Source organism: Clarias gariepinus, chromosome 15, assembly GCF_024256425.1.
Source record: "Clarias gariepinus isolate MV-2021 ecotype Netherlands chromosome 15, CGAR_prim_01v2, whole genome shotgun sequence".
NCBI lineage: Eukaryota > Metazoa > Chordata > Actinopteri > Siluriformes > Clariidae > Clarias > Clarias gariepinus.
This window is the reverse complement of record NC_071114.1, coordinates 26,798,144-26,814,803: the sequence shown is the minus strand read 5'-3', so window position 1 is coordinate 26,814,803 and position 16,660 is coordinate 26,798,144. Positions and strand designations below refer to the sequence as shown.

At 37.0% G+C, this 16,660-nt stretch overlaps 1 protein-coding gene across 1 annotated transcript; it reads right to left on the bottom strand.

The window, feature by feature from the left end:
* Window positions 1–1,958: 1,958 nt before the first annotated feature.
* Window positions 1,959–9,452, bottom strand: sult5a1 (sulfotransferase family 5A, member 1). The gene is made up of 6 exons (XM_053513396.1): window positions 9,263–9,452; window positions 8,918–9,126; window positions 4,211–4,337; window positions 4,017–4,114; window positions 2,758–2,938; window positions 1,959–2,622 (listed from the first exon to the last, which is right to left on the bottom strand). Exons 1-6 carry the CDS (start codon window positions 9,399–9,401, stop codon window positions 2,468–2,470), a joined length of 909 nt encoding a protein of 302 aa, XP_053369371.1. The 5' UTR covers window positions 9,402–9,452; the 3' UTR covers window positions 1,959–2,467.
* Between the last annotated feature and the right edge of the window lie 7,208 nt (window positions 9,453–16,660).

Sequence of the window (16,660 nt, the reverse complement as noted above, 5' to 3'; positions counted from 1 at the left end):
ATAGATTGAAACTCTGGTGATTAAACTTAGAACAGAAAACACTCCTTTAATCCGGGTAGTGATTATCCTGGAGATTAGGGCAGAGTCGTGGTCAAGAAACAGAAGCAAAAGATCAAAGCCTGTCTATCCATCAGCGTAGAAAATATTAATAACAAGTGCTTTAACAAGTGCTGTGTAGATATGAACATAGCTGCTGTGCTACTATCTGCTAAAATCTAGGTTTGTTATTGGCCTGTAATTGGACAGCTGACAGGGGTCGAGATCAGGTTTCTTAATTAGCGGTTAAATAACTGCTAATTTGAAGGATTTGGGAACATACCCACTGCTGAGTGAAAAGTTAATTATTTTTAACAGGGGTTCTGTTATTGCTGGTTATTGCTGGTTGCTTGAGAAAATATGTCGGTATAGGATCTAATACACAGGTTGACGATTTTGAACAAGAGATGAGTGAAATTAGTTCATTCTCTTCAAGGAGTAAAGTATTCTATGTTCTGATGTGGTCTGGTTAGTTTATCTGTATCACTTAAACTGTCTGGTTTCAAAGCCTGAATTTTTGCCAAATACTTGTGATTTTGTTTTTGAAAGAGTTCATGAAGTCCTCACTGCTGTATGTTGTTGTGGAGATTTCTCCAGTGGTCTTGTTTCTAGTTAATTTAGCTACAGTATTAAATACAAATCTAGAATTATTTTTGTTATTTTTTATGGGAGCGGAGAGATACAATAATCAAGCAGCACTGAGAGATTTTCTATAGTTCAGGATGCTCTCCATCCATGCTGTTTGGAATACTAACAATTTAGTTTGACGCCATTTACAGTACATTTCTAATTTTTGAGCGGTTTGTTTTAAAGTGTGTGTGTAGTCATTATACCAGGGAGCGAGTTTCTTATCTCTAATCATTTTCCTTTTAAATGGAGCTACATTATCTGAGGTATAACGAAATGTTGACCCTAATATTCAGCCGCCTGATCAGATAGCAATCCAATCAAAGTTAATAACTATAAGTTGATTATTGATAAAGCTCTGTGTGGTATTTGTTGTGAATGTACGTTTAATGTGTTAGTGCGACGCTGGTGTATCCAGGAGGACTAGCTTAATTTAGAGCTACATACTCGATCTCTTTAATTAAAGGTTTCTGTTAAACATATCAAACTCCTGGTTTGTGGCAGTTTTATTAACAATAACTGTTTTAGATGTGAGAGATCTAATATTTAACAGTCCTAGCTTCATTCAGCAATTGGGCGTCCATAACCTGCTGTAAGCTATGTCGGCACGTCGCATTGGGATGGGACCAGAGCATACTACTTTATCTGACATCGCCTTCGCTAATTTAAACACCTCTGTAAAGTTACTCTTACTAACCTCTGACTGATGAAGGCATATATTGTATATATTGTATATAGGCATATATTTTTTGACCTTTCATTCATGCATTGTAATGGAATAATGACATCTCATAGTAAAAACCTCTCAGCATCATGATTACCCTGAAGTATCAAAACCACAGTAATCATAGAGTAGTAATTAGTAACATTATTACACTTAAGCATAGCTGAAGAAAAAAAAATTCTGTTTAATATATTATTTAATTATAAGCAATAAAGGATTAATAAACTTAATTAATACAGAGTGACCTGTCTTGTTCTACCCCTTCAGAATGACTGTTGTAAGGTTAAAGGTGTCTGGTTTCTTGAGTTGAAACCTTAAACACAGCTATTCTTTTGTTACAGCACAGAGACATTTGACTCCTACTGGTCTCTTGTTTAATATGGATTCATATGAAGTCTATGGACCCAGGGAAAATCTGGTTTCATCTTGTTTAAACCTATTTCAATGAATGTGTTGATAATAATATTGTTATTTATTACAATAAACATTGTTAAGTATTAAATAAGTGTTTAATATTAATATTTTTGTAATAGCATTATTCATTTTTTAACTATTATATCAAGAAGGCAGTAATGCTTTATGCTCTAATAAGGTATATGGGGCTACATAGGTTGAGAACATCAAATATTACCAATCTCTGAGCTGAAATCATGGGTCTAAAAAAAAAAAAACATTTTTCTACATAGTGTCTCCGTGTGTTTATGCAAACAGTCAAACTACTTTTATATTTATGCAAACAGTCCAGCTACTTTTATATTTGGAAGGAAACTAGAAGAGCACCTAGAGGAACTACACAAGAACAGTACACGTAAAAAAAATGTTACACCCCACACAGAAAGTAATCCAAGTACATGATCAAACTATGGACCTTTAAACTGCAAGACAGTAAAGCAGTCTGCCATGGCACTCAAGCAGAAATATATTTTATGCAGTTAGCTAATGTATTTAATGAACTTCCTTAAGTGTATACAGTTTCTTTTGTCCTTAGTCCAAAGTGCAAAGTGGTTGCTACGCTTCTCCACAACATTCTTGATAACTCTGTAAACTTAAATAGCATGACCCAACGTGGAAAGTGCTGTTTCATGTCATGTAAGGGGTAAGATCTGTGTTTGTGCTGGATTTTTTTGTTTCCCACACGAATGTCAACATGGTGTCCGCCATCTGGGAAGCATAAACTACATCAAAATTGTGACTTTGCTCCTGGGAGAAAGTGTTGACCCAGTCTCCGATTTGACCTGCAAAAAAGGAGAAAAGAGAGAGCTTGATTTATTTGTTATTATTGCAGACCTTTCTTAACACTTTACTTCCCAAAAAGGTGGTTCGCTTTAAATTGTTTTAAAGAACTATAATATATTTTGTGAAAGACCTACCTTTTCTTAAGAACTTGCCCTTGGTGTGGTCCATGATTTCCTGAGGAATCAGGGTGTAGTTCACCATGGAGTTCTCTTTCATGGTGTTGAAGCTGCAGCTCTTCTGGATGCTGATTAACTCGTCCTCCAGCAGAGGGCACTGCAGGAATCTGCTCACTTTCACCAGGGCACCATGGAGGTCCTGCTCCAAACCAATGAAATGTTACTACTTACTATATGTGTCGATAAACTCCATATGCTAGTGATCTCAAACTGAATTTAAATTCTCTTATAGAGGAGGAAGCTAAGATCATCAAAGAACATAATTTCTGATCAGCAAGGCCTACCAGTTGATAAAAAACGTATGTATAAATTATTCAGAACAATTAGATGGGCGCTAAGGAATTAATTAAAGTTTCAATACCAGCTTCTACACTGCAGAATATGCAATGTATGTGAGCATATCTTTAATGTACAATACCAGTCAAAACTGGACACAAGATTGAAGATGAATTTATTTTTCTACATTTTAGAACAATGCAGGAAATAAAAAAAATATGACAAAAGAATAAAATTCTCATCTTATTATATATAAGATGCCTGGGCCTACAAAAATGTCACACATTCTAATATTTTACCGAACTGCATTTACTGTAGGTTTGACTATGGCACACATTTACCATGGTATGGTCTAAACCACTGTAAGGCTTTATAATTGTGCTTCCTGGAGTGCGTGTTCTGTGCTTCCTATTGTGTTTGTTTAGACAAATACTTACTGTATGCTTACAAACAGCTTGTGTCTGCTACAGTAGAACCTTTTGTTTAATCGGGAAGTATAAATGCATTTCCCATTGTCTGTATGTCTCCGGGTCTCTCTGTGACTTGCATGTTAATAACTGGTTCTTTTTTTATTTATTTTTTTTATACGGATCACAGCACTACCACCAATCATAAAAATTTCTACAGCTGTCTTCCTAAACTTTGGTTCTGCACTAGATTTCTTGTGTTTGTCATATCCAGACCATGTCATTAGGGCACACTGCGAATTACGAAATTAGGAAACATGAATGGCATTTCCCTTTTTTTTTTTTAAAGTGTGTCTGCATGTGCGCTCATGCACGTGTGTGTCTGTGGGTGTATGTTTGCATGTGAACGTGTTAATGCAATAGCTTTATGCGCTAGTGCTGGCTCAACTCTAATGGTTTCATCAGACTAACCACAAAGGACAACTGTTTTAATTTCCAGACGTCAATGTAAGAATACGATAAAGGTTATCTTACCTCCCACATGTCTTCATATGTAATATACAGAAAGTTTTCAAAGTTTCTCCCATTGCTGGTCCATCCTTTGACATGATCAAACCAGGACCCATAGTACACTACGAAGAAATAAAGAGTACATTTAGACATTCGTATCAATCAAGACTACTTTTTTTTTATTAACTTGTAATTAAAAACATATAAAGTTTGCAAACCTCTTCCTTCAAGAAAATCAGTCAAAAACTCAGAGAACGTGTCTGGGTCTTTTAGGAATTTGGCCATGTTATGGAAGTGGTAATAAGACACAATCACATCTTTAGGGTTTCTTGCCACATATATGACCTGAAACCATACATTTTGGAAAGTTTTAAAAGGCATAATATAAGTAAGTCAAACACTTTTACAGGTGAAAGTCAGAATTTACAAGAATTATACATGATCAGAAAGGTTTGTGTCCAGAAACAAGAACATAGCAGAACCAGGGGGAGGAGTTGGACCTGATTCAATGCGCTCATTTATCATTGACCTTAATGTCTTACCTGTCATCATTAATTCACAATATGCTGAACAACACAGAGCAAGAATTTTGGCTCGTTTTTCTCCATCGAGGAAGAGCAGGATCAGGGCTGACTCCACCAAACTGGATTTTGTTTAAATACTAAATTTTATTTCTGGTTAATAATGTTCAATGTTTGCGTCCCATTTGCTAATACCCAAAGTCTTAGCGCTGATGACATATCCAAAGACCAGAATCGTACTTAATTATTTTTTTCCCAATCACCTTTAACAATAAACATTATAGCAAAAAGCTTCAAAGAAATCATGATTGAGATTTAGATACCAAAATAAACAATTCAGCAGTAAACTTGTTACTAAAAGAAATTTTAACTCATCTTGTGACACCAGATCCCTGGGATCATTTACTACCTGTCATTAGACACCATGCCACACACACACAAAGACAGACCCTCACACCTCTGACTGTCTTTTGTCTTGTAAATGAGGTGTCCTCATTCATCTTCCAATCCCCTTCCAATTGTTTTGTTTTAAATATTGCTTATTACCTTATGCATTAAAATAAACAATGTTATCACAGTGTAAATTATTAACATATTGATGTATTTTAATTAAGAACAAAAATAGACCATGCGCTTGTGTTTAGGACTGCTTCTCAACAGCTGTGTTCATACAGTAGGTTTAATCAACACATGTAAGCATTTGTGGATGGAGAGGTGTGTCTGTGTACGCTCCTGCATTTCTCAGTTGGCTTTAACACAAACACATTGCGATAAAAAATATTTATTCTTTCAAAACGAGTCAAAGTTAAAACAGTAATTTGTATAAAATAGGTTGTATTTTGCCTAAAGGTCAGTAAAATACCTGGATAACACCAGCTGCTTATCAGTCTCTATCTGGTTCTTTTATATTAAAATATCCATTTTTAAAAATTATCAAAGATGGAACAGTTTAAGTCTTTGTTTCCCTCAAAGTATCAGACGTTTTGCAATTCTATGTTCAAAATATAGACCTGACCAAACATCATTCTAAATCTGTTGCACTGTGACGTCATCCCTCCTACAGCTCCCTCAAACAGCTTTTTCAGGCTCCTCCAGTATCTCCAAAAGGCCAGGAGTCACCCGTCTGACCCCAATCCTCCACAGCGGAGCCCTGCTTAAAGAGAACAGGAGAATTTAGTGAAGACAAAGATAAATAAACTTGACAGAATATCTAGTTTTTATAAAAATAAAATATATTAATAAACCTTTTTACCACAGAGTGTGTAAAATACTGTTTTGGGAATTCTGGAATGTAAATAAACTGCCTGTGCTAATGTTAACCATTAAACGTTGTTAGCGTTAGCCACGGTCTGTCTGTATTATCATCTGCATTAAATTAACTTAGAATATACTTAATGCGCTTTTTTATACAAACAAGTTAAGCGATACAACACTCGTATATGAGCATTAGTCCATCTCTGAAGCCAAACTATAACTTACTAAGTAAGCCCCCCTACTCCTTAACTGATAAACACTTCTGGGTTTTTATCTACCTTTCGTTAAATAAGCACTCGCGCTCCTGCGCAAAGTCATGGCCAAAGTGGCGAAAATGTAAACCCAGTTATGAGCGTTTAGCTCGCTAGCTCCTGTAAATCTAGCCTGCTGTAAATCTAGCTTGTGTCTCTCATGGACTTATCACATTATATTCCAGTCACAGAAATAACCTGCAGATTAACTCTTTCCCAAATAATAAATGAATTCTGAATTTATCTTAATTCAGACAACACTCAGTCAGATTCTAGAGACATTTTCAGAGTTTCAGAGAGCACAAACACTCTTCTTATAAGTTTTTTGAGTAGTGCAGCCTTTGTAATAGTGACATGAATAGTATTTTCGAAGCTTTAGCGCTTTAGAGTCTTTAGTGAGGTTGTGACACTGACAGTACTGTAAGTACCCCAAGCAAATTTTATTTAAAAAAGTCACTACTTACCCCGAATAAGGTCCATTAAGCTGCCATCTTCATCTCTGTAGTGCAGTTGGTGGTGGGTTGTTAAATTCACCAGTGGTGGCACCAGGTAAATAAATAAATAGGGCTTGAATACGTCAGCAAGACAAAGGAGCTGATAGTGGACTTTAGTACAAAGCAGGAGAGGAACTACCAGACCCCCATCATCAACAGCCCAGTGGAGAGAGTGGACAGCTACCGATACCTCGGTGTTCACATCACCCAGGACCTGTCATGGTCCTGTCACATCAACATCGTGGTGAAAAGGGCCCGACAGCGTCTCTACCACCTCAGACGCTTGAGAGACTTCAGACTGGGCTCTAAGGTGCTCAGGAATTTCTTCTCCTGTACCACAGAGAGCATCCTGATGGGAAACATCACAACCTGGTTTGGAAACAGCACCATGCAGGACAGAGGAGCTCTAAAGACGGTGGTGTGATCAGCTGAGCGCATTATCCGCACCAAGCTCCTCCTGCACTCGATCTACAGGAACAAAGGATCTACTGGACCAAAGCCAGGAAGATTGTGAAGGACCTCAGCCATCCCAACAATGGACTGTTTTTTCTGTTGCGGTCTGGGAAGCGATTCCTCCCTGAAGGCCAACACAGAGAGACTGAGGAGGAGCTTCTTCCCGCAGACGATAAGGTCTCTCAATCACACCACCACACAGGACTAATAACCTTTTTTTTAATACTCCCAACATTGACTGGACAATCATGGACACATTCATACACACTTGCACTACATATTTATATTTTCATTCTGGAACATTGCACAAGACACTTTAATAAGTCACTTTTTATGCATATTTGCACAAAATTATTGCCACTTTCAAATTTTATATATATATACTTTTTTTTTCTTCTATATTTTGTAATATTTTAATTATGCCCTTATTTGTACAGTTTATTTTACTAGTTAAACTTATTTTCTTTAGTATTTCTCTTTATCCATATTTATTTCTTACGCATAAGTTGATGTTTTTTTAAGGTCACTGGTGGTTGTATAAGCATTTCACTGCATATCATACTGTGTATGACTGTGTATGTGACAAATAAAATTTGAATTTGATTTAAATTTGAATAATTCAAATCAATTGATTTGAATTTGAATAAGCATGTTTACTGTGAAATCTACTACTACTAGACTAAATTTACTGTGAAATCTTGACATGCAGGAGAGGGAGGAGAGAAAACGCAATCCAAAGGGCACGCCATTCATATGGCCCCAACTATTTGAGGTGGCTCCTACTGTAGGTTACATGGAGGACACATGCATATTTGATACTTTTCTTTTTATCATATTCTTAAGGACTTAGATTCTGGTGTTTACACAGGAGAACAAACTAGTTTGAGCTGGTTTTATACTGTAGGCGCATCCATTAACCTCGTGTCTTGATTTGCCCTTTGTTTGACATTTAGATTACACTCACATTTATGCCATTTCCCTTATCCAGAGCAACTTACATATATATCACATTACACATGTGAACAGTTGAGGGTTAAGGGCCTTCCTCAATGGCCTAACAGTGGCAGGCTTGTGGTTCTGGGGTCTAAACCTGGCCTATTTCAATCAATCAACAGTATATGAAATGATGAATTTACTGTACATGTATATCATAAATTCTTTAAAAAACGTTCTTATCAAATCTGTTAGTTGAATGGAGTATATCATTGTTTTTGTTTTCTTTTTTTGGTATAATAAACACCTTCTTGATTAAGAATCTAGAAGAGTGGAATTTGGATTGAAGTCTGTGCATTAAATACTAACACAGCAAATTTAGCTATGCAATAAAACAAGGTACGATGTGGTTACTCCCTGAGATTATGGAAAGACCTAACCTTGATTACAGAACAGGATTGACAGGTCTCAACAAAATGCCAAAACCCAGCTACATCCCAATAGCACACAAAAACAGGATAAGCTTTCTTTCACAGCCTTTGTGTTAAGAAGTACTGTAGGTTGCCCTAGTGCACATAATATCTGGTCAAAGCCATACAAAGGCATAGTCCACTTTTGCCTCTCCACTGCAATATATTTAAAAGAAATGGGTTTGTACATCATAGATACTTAGAATGTTTCCATTGTTTGTGATAACCTGTTTATTTTATATATATAAATTGATTTATTTGCTATAAAACACAAGCCATGGTAGTCACAAAGTAGTTTTAAACTAGCCTCATCTTTTCATCCCCAAATTATTCCAGACGTAGATCCATTGATTGTAAAACAGGTAACCCTGGCTTACATAACAAGCTTGGCAGGAGGGACCAGTGTAATTAAACAGAAGTCACACCTAGTAAATTAAAGAGCAAGGTGAGGTTGTGCCTGAATTTAACTTGTTGACCCACATTGATTGAACACAAAGAGAACAGATTTGTTCAAAAAACAATAAATATATTTCAGGAGGCTTAAGTTACCTTTGCTTTGGAGTCTTGGAGTGCATTAGCTAGCAGTTTGTATGGCAGATGAGTGGTGAGGACCCGAGAACCTTGGAACCTCTTCAGAACATCGTGGCTGTAACACTGCTCAATCCAGGGAGCTCGAAAGAAGTTAGGCTGTGTTTGAGATTTTATTGGATCTCCTTTGCATGATACCAGTGTGACAACTTCTTGCATCCATGTCGTCCCTGCAATAACGAGAAAGAAGAAGAAACATGACAGAGAGTGGAAATAATATGTTTAAATCTAAAATAAAAAAAATGAAAACATAATCACAAACACACACACACACACACACACATTAAAGTTTTAGTTTCAACCTGCCTGATTTGGGATAGGTGACGATCAAGATGTCTGTATCCTGAAATTTGAAGTTAGTAGCATAGCGAAGAGATTCCTGTGTATGCATGTGTCCAGGAAAGTTGATGCCATGAAATGTCTCTGTAACATCTAGCCGAGCCATGTCTCTCTGAGTCAGTGTCTGTCAATGTGTGCAAGCGTCTCTGAGAGGAAGTTTGAGTCAAGGCAGCCCTTAAATACTTTCCTGAGTGGGAAGAGAAAAGAGAGCAGAGTTTAACCTGAAACTTGAAAAGGATATATACATAACTGGGAATTACCTGAGAAACCAACAATTTCACCTTTTAGTGCTGGGGGATTTACAGTATATTTCTCTAAAGGCAAATCCAATTAATCCACTGTTTAAAAGTCTCTTAAAAAGTTTTAAATAACATGCACACATGTGGTTAAAGTTCTTAATTCTCATTGGTCAGGAGGTGATGCAGAAAATCATGTGCTGGTTTTATATTGTACTGCTTCTCTTAGGAAAGCAACCCACATAATTGCTCAACAACACGACCTAAATTGAAAAACTAATACATAATTGTTGATTTGGTTATTCAACATTTATGAAATAAGTCACCAGTGTTACTATGTTGCAAGAGTAGGTAGTAACATTAAATTACATAAGAAATGTCTTCACCTTGAATTTTTGCCTGTTTTACTTCTGTTCTTTTTAACTAGTTGCAAGTTATTCTAATGATTAAAAAACAAAAAAAAATTTAGTGCTAAAACAACTTGGCTCACAGGAGGCAGGTCATGAGAAACCTCTGGAGATTATACATATATACATACATATATACACAAACTGTACTGTGTGTGTGTGTATATATATATATATCCTGTGGGGCCTTCAAGTTTCATGACAAACAACAGGAGGTTGCTGACACTGCATGATGACAGGCCAGATATATATATATAACTGCCTTGTTTAAAAGGTCTTCATCTTTACTCATGCTTCTTGAAAACTATACAGTCTTTTTACTAGAACGAAAAAAAAAAAACATTATCTTGGTAAACTGTTCTTATCATGATGACCCACTTTGTCTTCTCTGATACATAGTCAAAATCAAATAGATGTGTAAGCTGTATCACCACCAATGTGTGCAGAAGTAACAGGAAACTTAATATAAGTTAATATGAAAGCACTGAGCATGAAGGAAAATATTGTGTGTTATTTCTGGCATTACATTTGAATATGTGTGTTGCTGTAGGAAATCCTCTCAGGTGTTACTACAGCTGAATGGGCCAAAGAAATGACAGAGGATTGTTTTGTTTTTCACAAATATTTTTCTACTTATAATATGCTTTGACAGGTCTAAAACATAAAGCATATTCCATTCAAATTCATCTTTATATATTTTTTTCTCACATTGTATAGATAATTTTTTTTTATAGTTCTTATATATCTTTTTATTTTGTTCTATTTTCTACAGCTATGTTTTTATAACTAAACTTATTCTTATTTTAATCCACTCTTTATTTCCTGTTAATTGTTTATTCATTTTTAAGATCGTTTAAGCATTTCACTGCATATCGTACTATGTACTGTATGATTGTGTATTCAAATTTAAATAAAATTTTAAAATTAATTTATTACACTCACTCACCGGTTAATCATGTATACAGGGTCGCAAGAGCCTGGAGCCTATCCCAGGAGACTTAGGGCATGAGGCAGGGTACACCCTGGACAGGGTGCCAATCCATCGCAGGGCACACACATACACACACTCCTTCACACACTACAGGCAAGTTGTGAACAACATTTAGCCTAATCTGCATGTCTTTGGACCATGGTAGGAATCCAGAGTAGCCAGAGGGACCCCACCAAACATGGGAAGAACATGCAAATTCAAAAACACCAAACATTTCTGCCTGATTTTCTTTATATTATTTTGTGTACAGTATGTTGATGAATAACAATGACTTGTAAAGTACCAGACATGGCATAATTGATTTGCATTTGGTAAAGCCCACATGGTTCACAGTGATAAAACAATAAGTAAACTGCATAAAAAAATAATAAAAATAAAATAGAAACTTAGGGAAATGACAGTATTTCGATTTCTGAATGCTTTAGAAAGAAGGAATACATTTTATGTCTGAACTGTTACACTCGTCATCACAATAAGGAAGCTTATTTTGAAATATTTACTCCATTTTTGTGCTGAAGGAGACTAAAAATCCGACCTTTTAAAATAAATTCTGAGGGTTTTCAACAGAGTAAAATAGTAAAAATAGTGCTGAGGTGAAAAACAAGACAAGATCAGAATCAAACTGAAATAGAAATGACATGTTTCCTTCCCCCTTGAATAAAGGTCGCTTATTTATACGTGTGAAAACCGCTAGACATGCAAGAACAAAATATCAGACAGACTACTCATTCTTTTCCTGGTCCAAGGTGAAAAAACAACAAATTGCACAACAAAAGTTCATGTAAGCAGAGTGTGTGTGTGTGTGTGTGTGTGTGTGCGCGCGCGCGTTACTATTAATTAGTCCTAGTATACTTTCTCATCAGCAATTAGAGCATTATCGTTAGTACCCGTCGTTAACTGGAACGTCGTTAATGTGGAAAAAATTATAGCTAAAAAGTGATCAGCTTTAATGGAATCAGTAAACTTGTGATATATGAAGGTTGTATATGCCTGCCTATACTTCTGTATGGCAGGACTTTCGGTCTTACTTACTAAAAAAAAAAAAAAGCACAAAGAAAGAACATTTGAGCACGTTTGAGTATCTTACTGTAACAACGTAGGTCCGCGAAGTAACGCACTGCGCTGTTCAGAACGGTTCCCACATCCGCAGGGGGAAACTACAGCTGTCACTCTCACGCGTGGTTGCTAGGCGACGACGCCATATGAAAAACCTGGCAGCGTGACCGTTTAAGCCCCCGGAAACTGGAGCGTAAGATGCTCCTCGGTGAATGCAAAAGACTAACAAGAGAGAGAGAGAGAGTACTGCAAAGAAAATAAACCATTTAAAAATTCTAAATTTGGTTTTGACAAATTTCTATTTTCTTTTCTATATTTTTATATTTGATGAATATATATATATATATATATATATATATATATATATATATATATATATATATATGAAATATATTTTGCTTTTTGATAGATATCTTGTTATTATTTGTAAAGTTTATTTTACTTTTACTTTGTACAGTACATTTGCACTAGTTAATCTTATTTTTCTAACGTATTTCTCTTATTACAGTATATTTTACTTTGTACAGCATACTAGTTAATTTTATTTTTAAAGTATTTCTTTCATTTCTTATTTTACTTTGTACAGCATATTTTACTAGTTATTTTTATTTTTTTTTAAATATTTCTTTTATTCCTATTATTTCTTATGTATAAGCTTTTACTATTTTTTTCTTTTAAGGTCACTGGCAGTCATATAAGCACTTCACTGCATATCATACTGTGTGTGACTGTGTATGTGACAAATAAAATTTGAATTTGAATTTGAATAAACCTTCCCGAAAGGTTCAGCACACTCAAATTTCACTGACCCCCTCTGAAAACCTGCACCAGGGCTCGTGCATTCAGTATTCCATCTCGTGACGCAGTGGTCAAACCCCACTCCAGGGAACAGCTCCTGCGGGCTCCTGCGGGCTCGGTGCAGGAAGTAGTGAAACGGCAAGTAAGTGATTGATATGTTTAAGGAGGCTTTGGGATCTGGTAGCGCTTCGATCAAATATATGAGCAGCTTGATGCGGGTGACACTTCCGGGTCGTACTGTAGCTGGGTGATTCTCACGAAACCATTAAAACACCAAGGCACTAATGATTTTAAATATGTATATGTGTGATTTTGTAATATTCAAAAGCATAAAAATAAAGACAACACTCTCCTCCTTGCACAATGTGTTCGTGCCTGGTGTCATCCTCCGCAACATTTTTAAAGGACTGTTTAAACACACATAGAATTAAAAATGTTTGATTGTCCCATGTGCTCAATTAATCAGGTACTTCAAGAGGTCTACCAGGTAGGATAATGTTTTTATATCTCTCCAATAAAATATTAAATATTCTGTTGTCAGAATGTTAACACATTTTAATTCTCATTGCCAAAACGGAAAGGTTTTTATTACTCATCATCTATACCGCTTTATTCTGTGTTCAGGGTCGCAGAGATCTGGAGCCTATCCCAGGAGGCTTAGGACACGAGGCAGGGTACACCATGGACAGAGTGCCGATCCAGCGCAGGTCACACACATCATAAGCAATTTGGAAACGCCAATAAACCTAACCTGCATATCTTTGGACTGTGGGAGGGAACCGGAGTACCTACACCAAGCATGGGGAAAACATGCAAACTCCATGCACACAGAGACGGGAATCAAGCCTGGCCGGGAATCAAACCTTGACTCTGGAGGTGCAAGGCGACAGCGCTAACCACTACACCACCATGCCACCGGGAAGTTTTCTACATCTTGAAAATGAAAACGTAGTTTATTAGGTCTAATTATATGCACTGAGAAAAAAACCCATCATGGCTTCTCTATTGTTGGCAAACATCCTGAGGCACCTCATTCTCCGCAACAACATTCTCATACATCATATTTAAGGCCAGTTGCAGTAATGTTAATTTAAACATATTGTGTATGACTGATATCACTTATGAATTAATATTATTTTAAAATGTACTAACTGTTGATATTTTGTTTTATGATTTGTTTCATTGTACACAGTCAACAAGTGAGAAAAAAAGGCTTTAGCAAAGGCCAGATTGACAAGATTTGGGAAAAAATTAGACAGCAACCTAGAACTGCTGGAGGAGTACGGAAGGAAGAACCCTAGCAAAAAAACATCCTACAATGTTAAATTCATCATCTCTCTCCACCTATTCCTATCTTCTGCATCCTCATCACTTGCACCTACTAGCTTCATATATTGCCTATTGAATATACTGTAAAGTTTCATTTATTACAATTACCTTCACTTGGCCCTTACTTTTTGCCTCCTGCCTGGCACCTCCATGTCGAACATTTTCCTACAAATATACTTACTTTTCCTCTTCTGAACATGTCCAAACAATCCTAATCTGGCCTCCCTAACTTTGTTTCTCAAACGTCCAACATGAGCTGTATTCGTTCCTAATCCTGTCCAACTGTGTCACTTTCAATGAGAACCTCAACTTCTTCAGCTCTTCTACCTCCAGCTCTGACTCTTATCTCTTCCTCAGTAACTGTCTCTAACCCTAGCATGGCCAGTCTGAAAACTCTCTTACATCTTCCTCTGAAATCTCACTGATATTTTTCACACACAACTCTCGAAACATTTCTCCACCCATCACCTGCCTGCACTCGCATCTTTACCTCTTTCTCACGCTCTCCATTACACATTTGTCCTTGTTGGTCAGTATTTTTTTTAATGCCATGGTAAAATGGTTTATATATTTTTTAGATACTTGTTGAAATTTTGCCCTGTTTATTGCTGTTTTAATGCTTTTCTTAATTTTTTTTTTTGGCTTTTGTATTTTTTTAAATATATATTTTCTTGGATTTTTTCCCAATTTTCTCTCCAATTTACAGTAGTCATATCCAACAGCTCCCAGTCACTAGGGGGCTCCCACATTAAGCTACTATGACTAAGACTCAGTTGGGAGGGCCACAGATTATCATGTGTTTCCTCCAAACCACGTGATGTCACAGACAACAGGCGTTTGTATTTTTTAAGCACTACACAATAAAACTGTTTTGAGCTTAAATGCATGGTTGTGCAAATATTATCAGTTTTTTTCTGCAAAAATCATAGACTAGTATACTTATTATTACAAAAATAATTAACCTTATTCCCGAAACCAGGGAATGACAATGGACAGTGGAACCTTGGAATGCAAGTAACTTGGTCTGTGAGCGTTTTTTAAGATACAGTAAGCCAAATTTTAAAATAAATTTTAACTTGATGAACGAGGTAGATGTTGACATATGAATAGTACACATGCGCTTTGTCTGCCGAGTGTCACGTGATTACAACTAAGGCAATGGTTTTTCTCTCTCATGCTGTGGGATTATGGGTAATCGTCTGTAAGCATATTTTAGTTAAATATACTTGTGCATTCAGCAATGTGGCTAAATTATAATAGTAATCAACAGAATATTGATCTTAGTGTAATAAGAGGTTAGACAGGTCGTAATCAATAGCAGAAAGAAGATGGGTAATAATGCTCAGTGTAAAGTGTATAGCCAACGTCATAGGGGATGGGTAATGGCGCTCATTTTACAGTGTGTAACCAACGTACATAAAAATAGAAACCCCAGAGTGACTCAGACATGATGTAATCCCAGACGAAACAGGTGTTGGATACACATGCAACATGTGCATGTGCAGTTGCACACACATTTCTAAATAAAAGAGCATAAACAAATAACCAAAAAACACGAAATTAGTTTTACGAATAATACGTTTAATAAGAGTTGACACAAAAATTAAATAGCATGTGCATCTACATAATGACAAAACAGGGAAATACAACATAAAAGCACAAAAATATAGGGGGTCATAGGTGTACAAAGAGTACAGCAGGGGGCTCAGAACACAACCCTGGGTGGCTCCAGTGCTGAGAGTGATGGAGGCTGAGACATGTCCGCCCATCCTTACTGCCTGCGGTCTGCCAGTTGTGAAGTTGGAGATCCACTGACACAGTAATGGCTGAGTCCCAGGTGCTCCAGCTTGGTGGTGAATGTGGAGGGAATTATTGTATTAAATGCAGAGCTGTAGTCGATGAAGAGCATTTTAACATAATTCCCTTTCTGAGTGTCCAGGTGAGTGAGTGATATGTGGAGAAGATGTGAGATGCCATCATCTGTGGAGCGGTTTAGACGGTATGCAAATTGTAGTAGGTCCAGTGTGTGTGACCAGCCGCTCAAAGCACTTCATTACTACTGAGGTGAGGGCTACAGGTTGATAGTCATTGAGAGAAACAGGATGTGGTTTTCTTCAGGACAGGAACAATGATGGACTCTTTGAAGCATGTGGGGATCACCGACCGAGATAAAGAGATGTTGAATATCACCGTGAACACAGATGCTAGCTGGTCTGCGCAGGCTCTGAGGATACAGCCTGAGATGCCGTCTGGTCCTGCTGCTTTACTAGTGTTCACTCTTTTAAAGGCTCTCCTCACGTCGTGCCCGGTGATGATGAACGCGCTTCCGGTGCTGGCAGTGTGTTCCTGTCTGTAGCTGTTAGCGCCGCTAGCTGTAGCATCACTAGCATCTTTAGCTGCAGCCTCAAAGCGAGCATAGAATGTGTTCAGCTCGTCTGCCAGAGTCGCATCCCCGTTCGTCATGCCGGTTATTGGTGCTTTATAGTCCGTTGTTGTTCTTAGTCCCTGCCACAGGCTCCTAGAGTCACTCTGTTGGAGTTGTGACTCT

Coding starts and splice junctions, on each gene's coding strand:
- sult5a1 (XM_053513396.1), bottom strand. CDS start 9,401: ATGGCTCGGCTAGATGTTACAGAGACATTTCATGGCATCAACTTTCCT. Junction 9,127..9,262: donor CGTCACCTATCCCAAATCAG/GCAGGTTGAAAC, acceptor TCGTTATTGCAG/GGACGACATGGATGCAAGAA. Junction 4,338..8,917: donor TCCAAGACTCCAAAGCAAAG/GTAACTTAAGCC, acceptor GTATGGTTTCAG/GTCATATATGTGGCAAGAAA.